General features: G+C 44.3%; 1 protein-coding gene across 1 annotated transcript in view; it reads right to left on the bottom strand.

The window, feature by feature from the left end:
- The window catches only part of WLS (Wnt ligand secretion mediator), a 101,344-nt gene that overhangs the window by 28,380 nt on the left and 51,935 nt on the right, over positions 1 to 21,029 (bottom strand). Inside the window, exon 3 of the mRNA XM_080802137.1 lies at positions 5,189 to 5,313. Within this exon, the coding sequence (XP_080658263.1) occupies positions 5,189 to 5,313 (125 nt within the window). The remainder of the gene's footprint in view (positions 1 to 5,188; positions 5,314 to 21,029) is intronic.

Raw genomic sequence — 21,029 nt, 5'->3', positions numbered from 1 at the left:
GCAGATGTTTAACCAACTGAGTCACCCAGGTGCCCCTAGAACCAGAAATTTTAGATAAAAAAGAGAAACCCTGGCTATCTCTTAACACTTTCTCAGTTCTTCAGTCCTCATTAAGTCTCACATCAGACTAAGGTGGCCTCCCAGGACTCCAAGGGCTTTTTATTTGCAGCACATCCCTGGAGCCCTCAAAGGCTGTATGGACCGGTCAACTTCTGAAATATTCAGAAGAAAGCCCTTGCTGACGTTCATCACACTCTTAGATGATGGCTAATTATTTTCATGGTTTTGGCCTGAAGGAAAAGCTACAAAAAGGTGAAAATATCTTCTTTTTATTGATCTGATAGAAAAAAAAGTCAAGGAGCACTTAGAATTTGGGGAAGACAGAAGGGATAAAAGGTAATAATGAAATTAATTTATTAGAGATGCCCACTTGGGATTTTCTACCTAAGTGCCCAAGAGGTAAAATGGCAGAAGGGAGCAGAAATTTTAATTAAACCAAATTTAGCCCAGTTTCTAGAACACCTCTTGAACGTACTGCCAAGGATTGAAAAGCTACCACCCAGAGCATGGTTGTAGGAGATTAAAGAGTAGGGGTACAGGTTGCTTTTGAAAACTAAATTCTGTTCTACCTCACCAGGACTCCTGGCTACATGTCTCTGGCAAGGGGTCAGAGTAGGGGAGTAAATATGGGCACGTAGAGGCATGAGCTTCAGCAGCCTGGGACTTTTTCCTGATAAAAGAGATGAGTGCCTGCCATCAATGTAGGGTTTATACGTCAGCTTCAATATTTGCTGGGTGTGCACCTCTTGATCTAGTGAAACGAAAGACCTAATTTGCTGTTCCTAAGCCTACATTCTCAGGACCAACATAAATTTTTTTATATTTTCAGAATAAAAATTCCAGTGAAGAAATCAGAAGGAAGATAACAAGGAGTCCTCACTTGTGTGTGAAGGGTCTCTGACCCTTTTGTGATCTTGGGGATTATTTATTGGACAGTCAGAACCTAGAGTGCAATAAACAGAATTTTATATAGAGGCAAAGACAAAGTAGAGGTAGAGAAGGCTAACATCTAGATTTTGGGCTTCCATTCTTCCCTTCCTCAATCATAGCAGACATTACTAATCGATCATTATAGTTTTTCATTATCTAAGGTTTGAAGGGCTCTTTCAGAACTACTAGTTGACTACATTTGGCTTATGAGATTTTAAAAATTCTTCTGTAGAAAGCTTCCTGCTTCTTTTTTTAAATTTTTTTTATTTTTTATTTTTTTTAAGATTTTTAAAAAATTTTATTTATTTTACAGACAGAGATCACAAGTAGGCAGAGAGGCAGGCAGAGAAAGGGGGAAGCAGGCTCCCCGCTGAGCAGAGAGCCCGATGTGGTGCTTGATTCCAGGACCTCGAGATCATGACCTAACCCGAAAGCAGAGGCTTGACCCACTGAGCCACGCAGGCACCCCGAAAGCTTCCTGCTTCTTTCCCAAACTTCAGCTGTGGACTAGACGATTCTTCCTCTGTAGATTCTTTCTCTTTCCTCTGCTCCTTTCATTTACAGTTACAAATCAGGATGAGTACTGTGGCTCTCCAAGAACTACTGACAACACATTAGAGGCTCTTATTTGGCTTCAGGTTAAGTGGCATTAAGAAAGTTCATACTGTGGTAACAGTATGAAAAAGACTTTCTCATATGTTTCCATTGAGAGTCTTGTTTTACTTCTACAAATTGAGATTTCTGAGAGGAAAGGGAACAAAATTTACTTAGTCTAATGCCACTGACGTGATAGTGTCTCTTACTCAAGGTCCCAAAGTATTAGCAGTACTGGCTTGGAGACATGGGTCTTCCAAGTCCAGCCTCCAACTCTGATGGGGAAGAGGACCCTTGAGTACAGCAGGGAGAAGAGTGATGTTGTCGCAGACATGCCTAATGGCAGGCACGGTGCTGCGGTAAGGAAGGCACCGTACTCCATGCTCAGAGACTTAGATTCTAGCCCAGGTCTGGCCCCCTGTGGGGGGGGGATGTCATTCACCTCATTCAGCCTCACTTTCTTCCTAAGTAAAACAAGATCTCTGGGGTTCCTTCTAATTCCCCCATCCTGGTTCTCTGAGTGTCCTCTACTTCCCTGTCCTTACAGAGAGGGTAACACTTCCACTCCATGAGACAAATTTACTGAAGTTGAACAAATCAGACACATCAGATTCTGGGATCATGGCCTGGCCTACCTGTCTTGGAGACAAATTCACTGTATCCTGTTGGGGGTTCTTCCTTATGCACCGAGGTTCTGCCAGCATTTAGGGCATTTAGGAAGAAAGACATTCCCCTGCTCCTTCCTTTCCCCCATCCCCCTCAGCACTCCCCCAACTCCAGCATGAGACTGGCTAATTAGGACAAATTACAGCAGGTGGCAACTTGACTTTTTTTTTTTTTCTTTCGACTTCACAATCCACCAGGGACTAAAAAGCTTTAAAGCAATTTCTCATTTAATCTTCAGACTCAAGACTAAATTTCACTGCAATCAAAAAGCAGAGATTTGATGATTCATCTCCTTCACACTTTTCAAGGTTTAATATCGTTCTTGAAAGGGATCAACACATCCTAAAGATAATTAAGCAGCCATCATTAAGAAGCAGTTGCAGGCTTCTTTTTTTTTTTTTTTTTTTTTTTTTTTTTTTTTTTAAAGATTTTATTTATTTACTTGACAGACACATCAAAGTAGGCAGAGAAGCAGGCAGAGAGAGGAGGAAGCAGGCTCCCTGCTGAGCAGAGAACCCGACGCGGGGCTCGATCCCAGGACCCCGGGATCACGACCTGAGCCGAAGGCAGAGGCTTTAACCCACTGAGCCACCCAGGCGCCCCAGTTGCAGGCTTCTTAATGACCTCCCCCTCACTCTGCTTCTCAACGCCCTCAGGTGTCTAAGGAAGGTGAGATATGACTTTTCCCTTTTCTGAGGATGAAATTCCATATCCCAAGGCTTTATATCCTTTAACTTAGATATCCTACCAGTCTCACCTCTGAAAGATGCATTCAACTTGCAGTGACAGAAAGGTTTTAATTAATTTCCCCCGTTGCATGCAAAAATCTGAAAACGTCAGCTATTCCTCTCCGGCTACCTCCAGTTTCTCTCTACCATTCATTTTTTCCTGCAGATTACCCCCAAGCGCCCATCCCAAACAATTCCAGATAACTCTTGGGTCGGGCGGGGGGGGGATGCTATAATTGACAGCCAGCAGAGGATCTAAGGCAATGACTGTTAAATTTTATCAAACATGGGCGCACGGGTGGCTCAGTCAGTTGAGCACCCAACTCTTGATCTCAGGTCAGGTCATGATCTCTGGGCTGGGAGATGGAGCCTGCATCGGGCTCCATGCTCAGTGGGGAGTCTGCTGGAGAGTCTCTCTTCCTCTGTCCCTCCCCCGGCTCAAGTGCACATGCACGTGCACACTCGCTCTCTCTAAAATAAATAAATAAATCTTCAAATTGTATTAAACTTAAAGAGTTGAAATCCTATTAAAACACAGATTCCCTGGTCCTATGCCTTGAGATTTTGATTCAGAAGGTTTGGGGGTTGACCTGGGAATCTGCATTTTCTACAAGCTCCCAGGTGATGCTGGCCCTGTTGGTCCTCAGACCACACTTTCCCCCTAGGAAACCTGGGGAAGGGACAGTTAATAAATAGCAGGTGACCCAGCAGGTCCTATGTATACGGTGCATGGCTTGCCCACAAGAGTCCTGGTGGCCCACCTGGTTAACATCCCCTTTCATTCTCAAACACAACCCAGAGTGGGTATTAAATTGTAAGGTGACCCTGCGGATGTTCATTATCTCACCTAATCCTTATGCAGAATCTCAAGGCAGGTATTATTATTCCATTTTGCAGATATGCAAATGAAGCTGGGACAGATTAACTACCAAAGGCCATACATACAATCAGTAAGTGATACAGCCCAGAATTGGAGCTAAGTGTGTTTTGCTCCAAATCCACACTTTTACCTAATGTTAACACTGTGAACCTGCCCCTTCCCACCTTACTCCTCTTCGGGGTAGGATGGACAGCTGGGGCACGGTACTCCGCAGTTTCAACGTGCCACTCCTCCCATCCCACAGGGAAACCTAACTTTGCAGTGAGATGCAAAAGTGAGGCCAGGAGAGAAGAGGAACTGACCTGATCAATGAAGCAGGTACTACAAGGCTGTCCAAATCCTTTAAAAGGAACTGACTTGACAATACCAAGGGACAAATGACATAATCAAGAATGTGCTTCAGTGTACTTCACACGCAAAAAATGAGACCATTTCTGTACCTGAAGGGACATCAGTGATCACCTTGCTCAGGGTGCTTCATGTCAACACCCTTGAGGGTTGTGGGTAACCAAGTGTAACACTAACTATGGCTCCATTTCATCTTCACAGAAATTTTCACAGATATGGGAGTCAGAATCTAGGGAAGGTGTGTGTGTGAGGATGATACTTGCTCCCGAAAAGGGCCCCTGGCTCATTGTGACCTGGTCCTTATACCATCGAACCTTATTATCCTCTGAGGGCCACTGAGTCCATCTCTATATTTTCATTGATGAGAAATCATAAAACTAAAGACCTCTGCCAAAAAGAAAATGTCTCTCTATTTCCAATGCAGGAGAGCTACCTCCCTCTCATGGGTGGTTGAACGAGTCCTTCTGAAAGAACCAGAGAAGGGAGAGCCTTAAAAATGGGTTGGAAGACCCAGGTCTCAAGTGAAATTAGATTTCCTCCCTCAGGGCCTCTTTTTGTGTGTGGTGTTCACTGGGATTTTTAGTCTTTGTACCTGCACATTAACTGGCAACAAAGAGATGCCTAAGAAACAGAGAAGCAGATATAAGCATTGATCCAATATGAACAGATTCTCACACCTTAAAATAACTTAGCAACATTGTTCAGACACTCTCAGCCCTTAAGCAGAGAACCAAGAGTTTATTTTTATGGAGGAATTTCAGAGAAACAGCTATATCACTTCAAACAGACATTCTTCCTTCCTGAGCAAGGACATAAAATCTCTGCTTTGCCCTTTCCTCTATTAAGACAAAGGATGATGACTAACCCTTGGGGTCATGCATACTAAGAGTAAGGACTGTAGCTATGAACTGTAAAGTAAATCTTCTCACGCACCTGGAACCCAAATAAAAACCCTATCAACTTAGACATCAAAGTATCCTACCTTGGGGGATGTGAAGGTACATTTCAGTTTCCGGGGCACTCGCTCATGGGCCATTTCAGTCCATTCAGCAAACATATCATCGCGGTAAGCCAGGGAAACATCCATGGAGACTTCTGCATTTTCTCCTGCAAGAGAAAGGATGCACAATTCTGAAAAGGCATCTGGGAAGGTATTTTGGGAAGAGCTCAAAAATTCTCATAGGCTCTGCCATGGAAACCAACAAGACAAAAGAAACATATTAGTTCCTAACAAACTCCAAATCCAAGTCTCCAAATCTGAGAACTTAAAAGTCACTGGATAAATGCTGAAGCTGGATGCTCAGTCCCTTCCATTAGCACTCTGCCAAGGAGTCAAAGAGCTTCCACTTAAACTCCTCCAGAGATGGGGTCTCACTGTCTCTGAAGCAGCTCAGATGGTCAGACTGTGACTCAAGGTCAGCACTTATCTTCCTGAGACTTGCAACACTGCTCCTAGGTCTGTCCATAAGAGTCCCACAGGATGTGAGATCCTTTTTCCACAAACGTGCCTTATGTACTTGAAACCTATACTTCATCTGCTTGAGTCTTGTTTCCTTTCTGATAACAATTTTCCAACCACCCCTCAGAGACATGATTCAAGTACCTGTCTTCTGAAAATACTCTAGTCTCAAGACATCCTTCTTAAAATTTCTCCCCAGGAAGCTCTCCAATATGGGATCTGTTACTGCTCAAAAACTCAAGACCCCTCTGCAAATTGTGGGGAAAGTTAAAGTATAAGATGAAGGGCTTTTCCAAAGTTAAAGACTTACACATAGATAAGAATCTAATAATTAGCACATACCTGTGCAACTGAATATTCACATGTACTTCCATATCAGTAAGGACCATAAGTGGGTTTAACTCACCACAGAACTCATTAAGGGGATTAGATTAATGAAAATCACATCTGTCCATTTTATCTGTTTTATACTGTGCTGAGCAAGTTCAACAACAGAAGACTCTTAATGGGGCAAAAAAAGCACAGATCACATTTCCAAAATGCCTGGAGAGCCAGCTCTCATTGGGGTTAGGAGATGGGGCTTGATTCTAAGCTCTGGAATCTGAGCACCTAACGCATCACACAGGGAAAAGTTACTAACTGCTGTCTGGAAAAATAGGGCTTTCTAACCACTGGCCCAGTGTGACTTGAAGCCAGTTTGACAATGTGAACCCCAAGTTGTCTGAAATCCCGAAAGAGAAAGAAAGAATGCAAGAAAGGAGGCACCTGAGGCCACTTGGATTTAGATGAAACCATCAATGAACATCAGTGCTCTGCTACTTTATTGGTACTATTTAAATCCTCACACACACTGCATTGGCCATTCCTATTTTGCTTCTCTCCCTCCTGAAATACCACAGAAAAAGCAGTAAAGGAAAACAAAGGATATTAAATCACAAGGGGAAAAAAATGGTAACAGCATGAGGAGAACAGAGAATGTAACCATCTTTTTAAAAATGAAAAATGGATGAGGTAGGTCTTCCTGACAGCCACAGAAAGGGGCACAGCCTAAATTACTACAGAAGGGATATTCTGGAAAGGTGAACCATTCTGTCCAATAGACATCCAAGGCACTCGAAACCTGAAACCACCCATATTGCAGAAGACAGAAAACACCAGTGAGGCGTAGTGCTGGTGACAGGGTAACTGGGTCGAAGTGTGTGCACAAAGTCATTGGATCCTGGTCTCGTTGACCTCTTCCCACCTCTGCACAGTTTGAGGGGAGACTCTGGACTTGAGGACACCAGGCAGTGCAGAGACTCAGCGTGGAAAACAGGGAAAATACGAGTCTACACATAAGAAATGGCGGGACACTCAGCTTGACAGAAGCCATGCTTTGAGTTTGTACATCCACTTAGGTGGGGCCCAGGCTGCCCACAGCTGCTCCTCACTTGACGGCCTCAGTGGTCAACAGAATGAACCAGCCAGAGTTCTAATATCAGGGACCAAGCTACATCATTTTCATTTCTAACAATGGCATGAGAAATTGGGACTTTCGGCTATGTTGAAAGAACACTTCCAGAACCACAGGCCTCAAGAGTACAAATCTGAAAAGCTGTAAAAGAAGTTATCAGTCCTTGGAGCCCCAGAATTCAGAGTAGCACTGGCCTTGGACACGGACAGAAAGGGCCCTTCATCTGGGATCCACGTTTTAAAGGGCTCTGCTCTCTGGCCCTCTTCCAGTTACCTTCCTTGCAGGAAAAGAAACCCTCAAGTGAAAGGGACATGCCCACCCAGAGCCTAACCCCTTACTCCTACTCTAAGAATATGCTCCAAGAACTCAGCACTGACCCCAGAATACCCTACCCAAAGAGCCCTCAGCCTATTTTCCATGACCTTGAAGGGCCAAGAGTCTTCCCCAGATCTGGCCTCCCAGGGTAAACTACACAACCATTTATGCACTCGTGGGCTCAGAAGTGGTCAAAGGCTACTGTTAGTGGGATACAGTCAGCGACTGAGCAAGGAGGTTTGGGGGTCCACACACATAGCACTCAAAGCTCCTTTTTGTAGGGAATGGAGCCAGGGGTGGAGAGAAAAGGTGTTCAGGGGCCCACACTCCTTGGCCAGTCCCATCTTGGCTCAGAATTCCAAGGAGTCCAAGAATCCTAAATTCAAACCTGGCTTTCCAGTTCATTATGAAGGTAAAGTTGTTATAATCAGATAATAGAACTTGGCTTAATATTTTTGTTGGCCCGATTTATCACTTTTAAGTATTTAGACATACAACAGCTATGCTTTCGCAGGCACCCTTGCCCTGGGCCCCGCAAACATTAGGGATGAGCCTCGTTCAGAATAGGTGCCTCAGAGACAGGGAAGGCCAGGCAGACTCACCTCCTGGCCTGCTCCCAGCTTCAAGAGTTATTCCCATCTGCTGGGAATCCCTAAAGGAAAAACTGTTGTAAAATACGCCACTAAAAGCAAACAAATCTTAAACACTGCTTTCATGTATGATTACTCTATATTTAGCCCGTATGGCTTCCGTGCTTTTATTTAAATTACCTCACTTAATGTTCCCAACAAATTCTATGAAGTGGGCACGGATATTTCCTTTTGATTAATGAGTGAGCTGAGTTTCTCAGATATTAAGTAATTCGCCTGAGGTCATATTGTTGTTGGTAACAGGAGGGAGACAACTATCTTGAAATCGCCTTAAAAGACAACCATCTTTTTTACATTGCTCACAGAAGACTGGCCACTTTGTGATGAAAACAGCCCATCAAACTAATCCCAAAAGATGAATATGTATGCTCTGTGTAGACCCCCTCTCCTTCAGGCCTTACACCCAACCTGTGGGAAAGAGGTTAGTAACTGGCAGACCTGGGACTTAAACCTGGGTCTGCATCACTCCAGAACTCCACTCCCCGCTACTTCCTTTGTTGGTAGAAAACAGCAGACTTTCAAAAGAAAATTAACAGGGGCACCTGGCTGCCTTGGAAGGTAGAGCATGTGACTCTTGATCTCAGGCTCGAGCCCCACATTGAATCAAACACATTGTGTGCAATGGGCCACTCAATTCCAACCCAGCACCCTTCACAACTTCCTACAGGAGAGAGAGAAGCAGCGGTCCTCTGAGGCCATGCACGTGGCTCGCTGTGTATCTGGAATTCTCTCATCTGAGCTTTGAGGTGAAGAGCTGCTGAAACCTACACAGCGCCATTTCAGAAAACTGACTGGAGAAGCGTGACGTGGTGTGGCGTGACGTGGCGTGACAGAGCTGGAAACCTAGGGCCAGCTGGGTTTACATCAGGGTCCACCCCTATGTGTGTGATCAGGGACAGGCTGGGTCTGGATGGAGCAGTAAGCTCCATCTGTTGAGGCGGCAGCTTGTAGCTCTAACTTACAGCCATCATGAGGCGGTATAGGTTGGTCTCACCAGACCTTCTGCTCTTGTCAATAGAAGACAGAAATGCAGGCTGTTTTAAATCTCTCTCAATTTCTAAATGTCAGTAATTAATTCACTAAAAACAGAAGCTAGGCTAAAACAAAAAGGAAAGAAAGTCTCTGTGCAGTTCAGCTGATAAAGTATCAGGTGGGGGTGCCTGGGTGGCTCAGTGGGTTAAGCCTCTGCCTTCAGCTCAGGTCATGATCTCTGGGTCCTGGGATTGAGCCCCGCGTCGGGCTCTCCACTCAGCGGGGAGCCTGCTTCCTCCTCTCTCTCTCTCTCTCTGCCTGCCTCTCTGCCTACTTGTGATCTCTGTCTGTCAAATAAATAAATAAATAAAAATCTTAAAAAAAAAAATCTCTCTCGATTTCTCAATGTCAGTAATTAATTCACTAAAAACAGAAGCTAGGCTAAAACAAAAATGAAAGAAAGTCTCTGTGCAGTTCAGCTAATAAAGTATCAGGTGGGGGTGCCTAGGTGGCTCAGTGGGTTAAAGCTTCTGCCTTCGGCTCAGGTCATGATCCCAGAGTCCTGGGATCGAGCCCCACATCGGGCTCTCTGCTTAGCAGGGAGCCTGCTTCCTCCTCTCTCTCTCTCTCTCTGCCTGCCTCTCTGCCTACTTGTGATCTCTGTCAAATAAATAAATAAAATCTTAAAAAAAAAAAAAAGTATCAGGTGACCTGAGTCCTCCTGTGGAGGGGACCCTTTTCATAGAGCCTCCACATCACCATTCTTTTTTCTTTCCATTTCACCCTCAAGTAAAGTTCTTCCTAAGCTATCTATTATTGTTCATGAACTGTATCCCATGTTCCACCTAATCCTCACACATCATTACTTCCTGTGCAGTCTGGGGCAGGTATCCTCATTCCTAAGGTAAAGAAGTCAGGACTCGGAAAGCCCCACCTCTAGAAACATCAGAATCGAGCTTCTAGAGCTTCATGAACTGTAGTCCTATGACTTTTTTCTGTCTTTCATGGTGTACTTAAAAAATAGACACCTCAGGGAGAAGGACAGGTTCAAGTGACCCTCTCACCTTCCCTCGCTGGACTTTGTGATATCACCGCACTCCACTTCTCCCCCAACCCCTCACCGGGATGGATGCTCAGGCTCCTTACCCTGTTGGAACAGAACTTGCCTTCTAGGATTCTGTGATTATTAAGTGACCTCATGAAAAACTGCTTAGAATGCTGCAGAAAGCATGAAGGACTGGCTATTGTTTTTATCATTTTACTAGGAAGTGAAAGTCTTATGCCTACCTTTAATTCCAAATAATTACCAGGTTTTAGGAACATGGAACTTCCCACTAGGAATCCCTATCCACCCTGGAACACAAAACTCAGAAACAGGAAAGCATTGGGCAGAGGAACCCAGCAAAGCTGTGAAGTTAGCCATCTGAATCATTTTCCCTTCTGCCTCCAGTGGACTTGGAAATAAAGTTCAGTTTAATGAGTATGTTGCAGGTAATAAAACATTATGACTCCCGGGATACTGTGTGGGCAATACTGCCTCCCCCGCCGTACACCCCCGGAAATAATGACAGTGAAGAATCCAATCTGCACTCCCTGGGAGAAAGGCAGGAAGGCCAAAGCCACCTCTGGCACCTGGAGAACCCTCCCTATAAAACAAGGACACCGGCTGTACCAGTTCCATGAGATAAAATGCTTAAGGTTATCAATATAGGGCATTTGTAGATTTGGAACACACGGTTTTCTACACCTATCCCAAACCAGCAGCTTTCCTATCCTATAGGCTGTCCAAACTTCACATTTCTCAAATGGTTCTGGAGTCACATTTCGGTTTGGTGGAAAATTCACTCAGAATACTGGGAAAGGAGGTATGGAAAGGCACTGTGGTTCTTTGCACTTATTTTCCTCCTGTTACAAAGGCTGTGCTCCAGCATGAGGAAATCTGTACTCCAGGCTTCTTTTCGTGCAGACTTCGACTGCAGAGTATCACTACAGGTGGAAAGATCCATGCCTTTCCGTATTGGGAAGCAGCGACCAATCATATCTTTTGGAATCATGGAACCTTTTCAGTTAAACTGCCCTGCCCTGCATAAGAAAATCATTTGCCAATCAGTTTTTCAAAGGCAAGTCGAAAGCTGGAGAGGACTCTGAGTAAGCCAGAAATGGTTAGGGAGACAAACAGAAAGAATCTCAGCACCCCAAGATATCGAGGGCAGCTGCTTAATGTTAAGAATGGACCCTAGTGGGGTGAAGCAATGAAAGATGAGGCTTCACTGAGGAAGCGATCAGGATGCTTCTCACTCAGACTTTTTGAAACTGGCATTTGCCGGCCAAAATAGCACAGTTTGTAGCCCAAAGAGATCTGTTTTGCAATGTTATCCTTACAACTTTCTGAATGAGTGACCTTGAATAAGTCTCAGTTTCCATGCTGGCAAGATGGAAATAACAGGACCTACTTCCCAAGGCTGCTGACAGGACCGTTTGGTACATAACCTTCCATCCAGGTTCAGGGTGGTTGGGTTGACCAATAAACCGGAAACAAAGGGGAGAAAGGGGAGGGCAAGTTGCATTAGGAGGAAATAAAGAATTATTTTATGGTCATCAGAAACTGTTAGGTTCCCTGAGAAACCTTGGTTTTCCTAGGCCCTTGCCCTGGGGAAAAAAAATTAAAGAAATTTCAAAACGTTCACTTGCATTCCTACATTCCATAGGGGAGCTGCTAGTCACCAAGTATTGTTTGGGTAACCTCAGAAGGAGGCCACACAGACGAGCCTCCTCCCAGCCTCCAGCAGACATATAATCTGGGGTTATTTATGCCAGCGTTCCTACCCCAATCAAAAACTCTCTGACCTACTCTCTCTCTCTCAATCTCTGACAAATAAATAAAAAAATAAAATCTTTAAAAATAAAAAAAAGGGATGCCTGGGTAGCTCAGTTGGTTAAGCAGCTGCCTTCCGCTCAGGTCATGATCCCAGCATCCTGGGATGGAGTCCCACATCAGACTCCTTGCTCGGCAGGGAGCCTGCTTCTCCCTCTGCCTCCAACTGCCAGTGCTCACTCTCTCTCTCTGACAAATAAATTTAAAAAAATAAAATCTTTAAAAAAAAAAAAAAAACAACAACTCTCTGACCTGGCTTGTATTTTCTTGATGCTTTCAATTAAGGAAATAACAAAACCAACTCTGTCCTACATCCATGGTTAGGCCTGGCAAAAATGGACTCAGCTAATGACAAATTTGGCCCTGGCTGTTTTCTTAAGATGCCCTACAGGCCTGGGTGTGCAGTTATAAAAATGAATGAGTACAATTATTTCGCAAAGCAGCCTAACAGTTTAGTTCACATTACCTCTCTCGTTTTTCTTCATCACGTCAAGAGTTTGCATTTGGGAGAATTATTTTCCACGTGTAAGAAGACATTTTTCTAAGCATCATCAAAACGATCCCTTGCTGTATTGTGGAACGCCATCTCCTAGCTGAAGTAGTAAGCAGTCTGAATATGCAATGGGGGAAATGTTCCTCATACTGGGCCTTTTGCAAAGTGACACCTTCTTGGAAAATATCCACTTATCCCTGTGGTACCCTAATATACTACTTTTAAAGGCTGTACATTTGGAAAAGTAGCTGGGGACATCAACTGTTTTACAAACAAATGGATCTGAAGTACCACAGGATATAAAAAAGACAGCCACTGGTGGTCACCAGGTTGTAGAGTAGCTCCCTCCTCTTCTCACTTGCCATGCTTGCCCTGAGAGGTCTCACCTGTGGCCAGGATACCAGTCTCCTTCTGAAGTTTCGATTTCCCTCCTGGGTTTCAGCTCTGCTTGCTCACTCGCCACTGGACATCTCTACTTCCCTGGTTCAGAGAGCCAAACCACCTAAGCTGGCAAACTCTCTGCTCATCAAGTCTTGCAGATTTATTCCCCCCTCTCCCCTCACTGTCACTCCTCTTGCTCAAGGCCACTATCATCTCAGGCTTTAAATAACTCAACCAAATGCCCCTCTCCTGTCTGTTCCTCACACTGCAGCCAGGGAGATGATTTCTAAAATACTTTAAATGCCTTTACCTGGTCCTCCTTAAAATATTTAAAACTTGAGACTCCTTAAATGGCCAAAAAAAAAAAAAAAAGCAAGTAAGCAAACAAGCAACCAGGCTAATATCTGGTCCCTGGTTGGCATCCCAGGTTCATATCTTAGGAGTTCCCCTCTATTCCTGCCACCTAGGTGGTAGGTCACCTTGAGTGTAGCTCAGCACTCTGCCTCCAGCCTTGGAATATGGGTGAGAACTTGGGCTGTGGAGAGACACAGTCTGGAACTGTAGCTTACCTTGGCCACTTTGTGCCTTTTCTACCTAGATGAGGATACAGGTAATGTCCATTTCCTATGGTTGTGAGGATTAAATTAGATAAAGTGGGAACTGCTCACCACAGACCCAGCATACAGTAAATACTCAGCAAATGCTGACTGCTATTTTAAGGCTGCTACTCAAGGCTACCTATGGTGGCTACACTCAAGGTTTCTGCTAATACCCCAAATTTTAAAAAGGTGTCCTCTTTGAGAGGATGAATTAGCAAAAGTTTCCTTTTCCTCTGGGCTATAGACAGTACTCTGCACCCCCACTAATACCAGACTCCTGTTCATCTTCTAGAATTCCACAGATTCACTCCCGCCTTCCCTTAGTCACTAAAATTTGATGAAGTACCCCTCCTCTTACTCCCACAGTACCCTGCACATTCAGCTCTGTAACATTTACCCTATTATGGTACAACAACCTCACTCTTTCTCTCCCTACCCACCTCCCACTTAGAACGAGAGGTTCTCAAAAGCCAGGGACTGTCTCAGTCTCACTCACAACCATTATCACCCATGTCTTTACAAGATGGATATTCATGAAGCATCTGCCAAATTAACTTCATCCTTCTTTCTCCAAATTCTTCTACAACCCCAATTTTCTTCTGTTACTCCATTGCTTCTATACCCCTCATGCGTGCTCTATAGTTTGCTCTGCTTGGGTGGCATTCATTCTTTCTCTGATGCTTGCTGTCCTTCCCCTACCCTACACATGTACATACATGCCTGCACGTGCACACACACACACACACACACACACACACCTCAGAAAGGTGACATACCTCAAATTTGGCCCAATGGTCCCATCAGGGAACAATATGCCTATTCCCCAGGGCTGGATGGAAGGGGAGCTTTTAAGGGAAGTGATCTTGAGGGAGATCCTATCTCCTTTCCCCCTCTCTATATTATAATATGGGGTTGCACTAATATTCTGCTTGAGAGGGCTTACTGGGGCAAAGGAAACAAGAAGTAACCTCAGGGGCTAAAAATCGAAGAATTCTCTCAGTTTAAGGATTAAGCAAAGCAATAAAAGAGTTGGCCTTTGAGGTATATATCATGCCTGTCCAAGTCTGTAGGGGTAAGAGAATAGATGAGACTACTTGCAAGAGATTCCGGAGAAGAAAAATTGTACAGCATTCATTAAAGTGTAACATGTCGTGTCTTTGGTAATCTACTCAAGCTTCCTTTGCCAGGTTGGAAAGCAAGCCCATGAGGAACTAAGAACCCAGAACACCTGGTGTTGCCAAGATGAAATCAATATACCTCTGAAACCTCTGATGCTTATGACCCAGCCAGTCCAGATCCTTCTTTCTTCCACCTAATATTTTTAAGCATCTCCTAGTCTCCATCAACTGTGGTGATAACACAGACATACAAGGCAAAGTTTGCCCTTAATTATTCACAGAAAAGTAGGGAAGGCAGGCAAGAACACAAATAAGTATAATCGCATGTGGTTAGTACTATATTCAAGTACATATAAAGTATACAGTCAGCACAAAGCTGTCAAGAGCGACAGCCAGCAGGGGTGGGGTGGTCAAAGGACATAGCACAGAATACATGATCTTTTGGATAGCCCCATCCATAAGAGGTGAGGTTTTGACTGTGACTCACAGGAAGAGCAAGAGTTCATTAGGTACGGAAGAGAAAGAATTGCAGGCAGAGGGAGCTAGATGTATAAAAAGTCACAGAAGCATAAAAAGTGTCCTGTAAGCAGAGAAATGGCGAAATCAACTAATTCAATATGGCGGAGAACGGGAGAAATCGTGTGCGAACAGGAAGGGCTGGAGAGCAGGAAGGGTGTGATGACAAAGGGAACAAGCTTGCTCTGAACGCTGGTGCATCTTGTTTAGAGAGATGTTTAAGCAGAGAGACCTGGCAGCTGTGTGAAAGGCAGACTGGAATTTGGCAGGGACAGTAGGGTAGAGAAATCTAGAGATCACTGAGGCCCACTGCACTTTCCACGTTCTCAGCATGCTTAAGATGACTTACTCTCCTAGAAACTATCATCAGAAGGACCCTCCCTGTTTTCCAAGTAATTTGAAACTCAACAATGATCCAATCTTTGCCTAACAAAGCGGAGAAATCAGAACCATCCAAGCTGGCAAGTGTTAAAACACAGGGAAGCAAATATGGCAACTGGCTCTTTCCCATTTGACCAAAATCAACATAAATGCAGAGAGAAAAGAAACCTAACAGCCAAGGGAGAAACACACAGTGAGCTTCTTTGCTTTCTCCCCAGGACGCCATCAATGCACAGAGCATTTAGAATAGCTGATTTGATGGTTACAAAAATCTACCTGCCTCCCCTCTTTCTCTCTCTCCTTCCCCCTTCTCTCTGAAAGCAATTAGAGAAGAGAGCTTCATTCACACTGTATCTAAAAATAGATGATGGCAGAGTTCACGGACTGACAGCTGCATTCTCATACAGTAACCAGGAAAGGAAAGGGATGGCTAATTTAACTTAACAACTTCCAAAACAAACAGTGCAGAAGTAGTCCAGGATAAAGAGAAAACACGAAGGTCAGTTCTTCAAAGAGCTGGAAGAGGAATGGGGTCACTCTGTGGCAGTTTATTAGTCCTCCCCAAATCCTGATGAAATCAGCTAAGTATTTTGCCCAGATCTGCCCAGAGTCCCTCAGACAAGAGCACTGGCCGATGCAGCTGCTAAAGGAATCCAAGCAAGATCGGGCAGAAGGACCCCGACTTGCCCTCTTAACTTCTTTGTGCATCACGTGGACGCCCACAAGCTAAGAAAATCACCGTATTTTCTAGATAAGATAAATGAGCGTATCTCCCCGGCCCCCACCAACATATCGAAATCACGCTGCCTGGCCCTGGGCAGGGAACAAAAAAAAGTAACCCAGGAAATAAACCAGGATCCTTAAGGGGGAGAAATCAGGTGTCTAAAAGGAGTGACCATTTCTTTTCCTCTCCCGGGTCCTCAAGTGTTTTAGCTTCTCTCCTCACACTGGCCTACCCAGGGAGGGGGTTATGGTTGGGCTTCAAAGAAACAAGGGAATGCTTGTGGGCGGGGAGCCCTGGCTCTCAGGGCTAAACATCGGAGCCCCAGCATTCCCGTGCCGCACTGCCTCCATCGCCCTGGTGACTAAGCTGTTTCAACAGCTGTGTTATTGCTGGAGTCAGGCCAGTATTCCTCACACAGAGGATTTGTTTCGCGAGGCTTCTGTGGGGAATTCAGGATCTGGGGCTCTCTTTGCAGCTCAGGTCCTACCCTTGATCAACTGGCAAGGGCCTTTCCCCGGACTCCAGCTCCAGACAGCCATGGGACCACATTGGGCTGCCACCCAGCTATCCAATTGACGGACAGCCTTGTAACAACACAAAGAGCAGCGAGAAGGCAATGTGTCAGAGAGAGAGAGAGAGAGACAAAAATCGAAAACCACCCTTGGCTGAACCCCAGAAGACCCCCACTGCCCCTCCCTCAATAAAAGGCACCTGCACTAAGAGGCTGCTTTTCCTGCTGTTTCCCTCCTGCCATCTCCCTCAGCCTCTCCTTTGAAAAAACTTCTCTTTCCTTTCAGGTGTTGTTGGCAGCCCCTCTGCCTCCACAAGCTTGCCCCTGAACAGGAAGTCCAGGCGGCTGGGCCCTCAGCCCCCGGCCTCCCCATCTCTCATCACATCGCATACACTTATTTATGTTCCCATCACCTGGGAGGTAAGTGGAGTCTGCTGACTTGTCTCCTCACTACTCCGACCTCTAGGCTCTTTGCTAGAAGTAAAGAAGTGGGCACTTCTTTACCAACTTCGCTGAGGGGTGGCCCTTATTTCCTGTGGGTGGGGCCAATTTTCATTTTTAGTCCATTCTAGGCTGCACCGAAGAGCAGATTACCCTCTCTCTCTCTCTCCTGAATTCTCACCAAAATCAATCATGCTATCTTTTCTGAAATTGAAGAGATCATAGAAATGTCGAGTTTTCTTATAAAGAAGGTATTGTGTTTTTAAAAGAAATAAAAGAATGATCTTTAAAAGCTCCTATTTGTGAGTGCCTACCTTTTCACATACATCTATGCCAGCCTGACACGGATGATCAGCCGCAGTTTCAACATGAGGAAACTGAGGCCCATGTTCGCCCACACTGCTAGTGCAGGAAAGAGGCAAAACAGGAACCCAGGGGTGCCTGACTCCACAGCTCAAGCTGTTTGCCATTATGGCACACGTTAGGTGGAGTTAGGAGATCAGTTTCTTGTTCTAGGTAAAGCCACTTATTAGCTGTACAATTTGAGTAAGTCATTTAATGTATCCTTTCATTAATTACTGAAGTTGGATCCACTAAAGTCCTTCTAGTTCTAACGTTCCACGAATGCAGAAATTTAACAAAGGACCAGCTGCTGAACTACCTTCTGCACTTGAGGCATTGCGGCAAAAACAAAGAACAATAAAACAATCCCTGCCCTCAGGGCACTTGTAATGGCCTTAGTGACAAGGGATAAAAACTTGAATCTGACTAATACACAAGTTAAACCATACCAAATACAAAAATACCAGAGTACTGGGCAGTACTTGAGAAAAACCCTGTCCTAACTGGAAAAAGACAATGGTACATTTCAACAATGGTGTTTCTCTCCCAGCCCTCTTCACCCCCCAAAATATCTTTGTGCTGCCAGCAGGAAAAGCCAGCTACCAGAAGGGATTCCGTCTGTTTCACGGGAAAGCTTTGTTTCTGACAAGTTTCGTAAAGGAAAAAGTAGGCTAGAACAAGCTTTTTATTTCCAACCCACCTTTTCTTCATTCCCATGAATGAGGAGGGGATACAAATGAAGGCAGGCAGCCAGGGAGAAAAATAATATGGCTGGTGGTTCCTGACCTCTTGGATTCCTGCCGTCAGAGAAGCCCGAGAGGCAACATTTAATTGTGGAAAAACCAGCCTTGCTCTTCTCTTATCTTTTTCCTCTGTGACTTAAACCCACAATTACTGGCAACCCCTAGATTCCGAGTCACTCAGCTGGTGGTGGCAGCGATGGCTGTGTCTGTAGCTGAAAAGCAAAAGGAGAGTCAGATTTTTACCTGCCTCCGAAGGCAGCCTTGCGCGAACAGCCCTAACCCAGCTTTACGACTTCTCCCATTAAAAAGTTCACAGATGCCCTCCCGTCGGGAATACCACCATGCGAGAAGTCCAAATGGGAAAAAAAGAAATGCACTTTCCAGCTGCTGTTATAATACAAAGAACAAGCTATGAGTCTCGAATCCTCAATTCCACATTTTATTTCAGCACTAGAGATGTGATTTTCAATTTCTTTTCTTAAGGATCAAACTCCAAATTCCCTTGCCTGGCCATCACTGCAACTCACCAACTGCCCCTTTCGTCTTTCAGCTTGTCTTTTCTCTCCAATACAGAATCCTTCTGCAGCCTAACGAATGGCCTCACTGTCCTTCACACACCACACGTTCTTTCACAGCATTTCAAGGTGGTAAAGTAGGGACCTTAGTCCTGACTTTCTCACAGGCAAACCAGGTGACCCTGGAGAAGTCACTTCACTTCTATAAATTTCAGTCTGCAGAGTTTGAAGAGGTTGTGTTCCAGATACAATAGATTCTTCTATTCTCATCTTAAATTATTACCCTATTCCAAAACATTTTAATTTACATGTCAACATGTTTATAGTCAAATGTCATTAAACCATGCCTTGTGGGTGTATTCTCCTCAGGATGCTGAAAATTTTCCATGTCTTCTATTTTAGGGTGTTCTCCAATTGCTTAAGTGCTGATCAATATGTGACTTGAAGCTCACATGGGATCTCCCTAGATCATGAAGCTGGAGCTCTTACCTTGAGACTCATAAACCTCTGAATCCCACAGATAACTTCGGGGATTCAGTTGAAGAAATACAAATAAAATATGTCTGAATGGGACCTATGCACATTTTTCTCCCAAGTTCAAGGTCCAAGACCCAAAGTTAAAAACTACTGTCCTTTAGCAATCAAAGGCCTATGTCCAGCAACCATGCAGGTCCTTGTTTTGCACACTCAGCCCTGCTGTCCTTCTTGCTGGTCTTCTATGTTCTCTCCAGAACTCACACTCCTCCTCTCTGCTCAAGTCCAAGAATAACAATAACTCACCTTTACTGAGCATTTACCACGTACCAAGCACTTAACTATGAAAAAGCCACATACGTATTATTCTAGTTTCATCCTCAAAACAATCATGTAAGGATGGCACTACAAATTACCTCTATTTTATACATGAAGAAAATGAAGTACAAGGAACTTCATTAACTTAACCAAAGATGTCATGAAATTTTTAAGTGTCAGATCAAGAATTTAGCCCAAAACACTCTTGTTTCCCTGAACAAAACACAGCTACTCTTAAACGTTTCTTTGCCCTCATATATTAGAAAGTCACAAATTCCAACATCTCCTGGAAGATTCCACCCTTCAAGACTCAATTTAAAAATTACCTTTCAGTGAGTTAATCATTTCCCCTTCTTTGTTCATGGAATGCTCTGGGCACTTAACACTGAACACATTGGTGTAATTTTTTCTTTCTCTCTGAACACATTAGTGTAATTTTTTGTTTATTTCTCTCGGGACTAGACTGTGTGCTCCTAATTAATTATTATGAGTACATCTTGAGTATTTATACAGCCTGGGGCTATGTTAAGTATGGAGACAAAAAGATGGACAAGATACAGTCCCTGCTCTCAAAATGCAGTCTTGCGGGATCGAGAGAAGTAAACAAAGAAGGGCCATGACGTTTTTTTGAAACTGTAGTATAAAAGATAAGGACTTAAAGTACAAAAAATGCCAGCACATAGTAGAAGCCCAATAAATGACCACTGAATGAATAAAGGAAGTTGGGAAGAGGGCCTCCGAAGCTGGCCTGTTGAATTAAAAGATCCACCTTCCCTTTATGAAAACTCTTTGAGGTTATTTATACACTGACTCACCTAAAAACTACTTCCTGTGTTGGTGTCTATGATACATTTTTTAATGTCAGACTAAAAATACACTTCCAGTACACCAACCCTGTCTGCCTACCCAAGGACTAGAAATGAACACAAGGTAAACACATAACAAAAGAAAATTACTAGAAAACTCACTCATGTCCACACTAAGCTCATCCACGAACAACAGGCATCTTCTAAAATGGTTCACACTTGAGGGTCCGTGAAGTCACCTATTTACAAAGCTGAAGGGATGGATACTCATTCGGTTTTTATAAAGCCAAAGAATCTGAAGTGAGTCATGGACTCTCGGCAAAAAAGTTGGAGAGACAAGACCTCAGGGATCATCTGGTATAATTTCCTACTCACAAGATGGAGACGCTACATTGCAGGACAGATAGACTCAGGATGGGGTCAAGGTACAGGACTCCTGAGATCATTTTTGCTTATAACCCCTCTATTTCTCAGCTGTGAGACTCCAGACAAGTTACTTAACCTCTCTGGTCTTCAATTTCCTCTCTCCGCCAGGGAGACCTGGAGAGATGATCAGATGAAATAAAAGTAAAGTTGTCTTAATCGGAGACGATTTGAATCCCGATTTTGCACAAGAGAGAATCTGATCACTTTCCTTGGGTGAAGGACCCATCCTACTCCAATCAGCTGTGGCTGGGGTGCTGAGCTTGTGACCAGCTGCCCACTCAGCAGGCATGGTGGGAGCCCACAGTCTGAGG

This window comes from Martes martes (assembly GCF_963455335.1).
Source record: "Martes martes genome assembly, chromosome: 4".
NCBI classification, from domain to species: Eukaryota; Metazoa; Chordata; class Mammalia; order Carnivora; family Mustelidae; genus Martes; species Martes martes.
The sequence above is the reverse complement of the archived record's forward strand: the minus strand, read 5'-3'. Positions and strand labels throughout refer to the sequence as shown.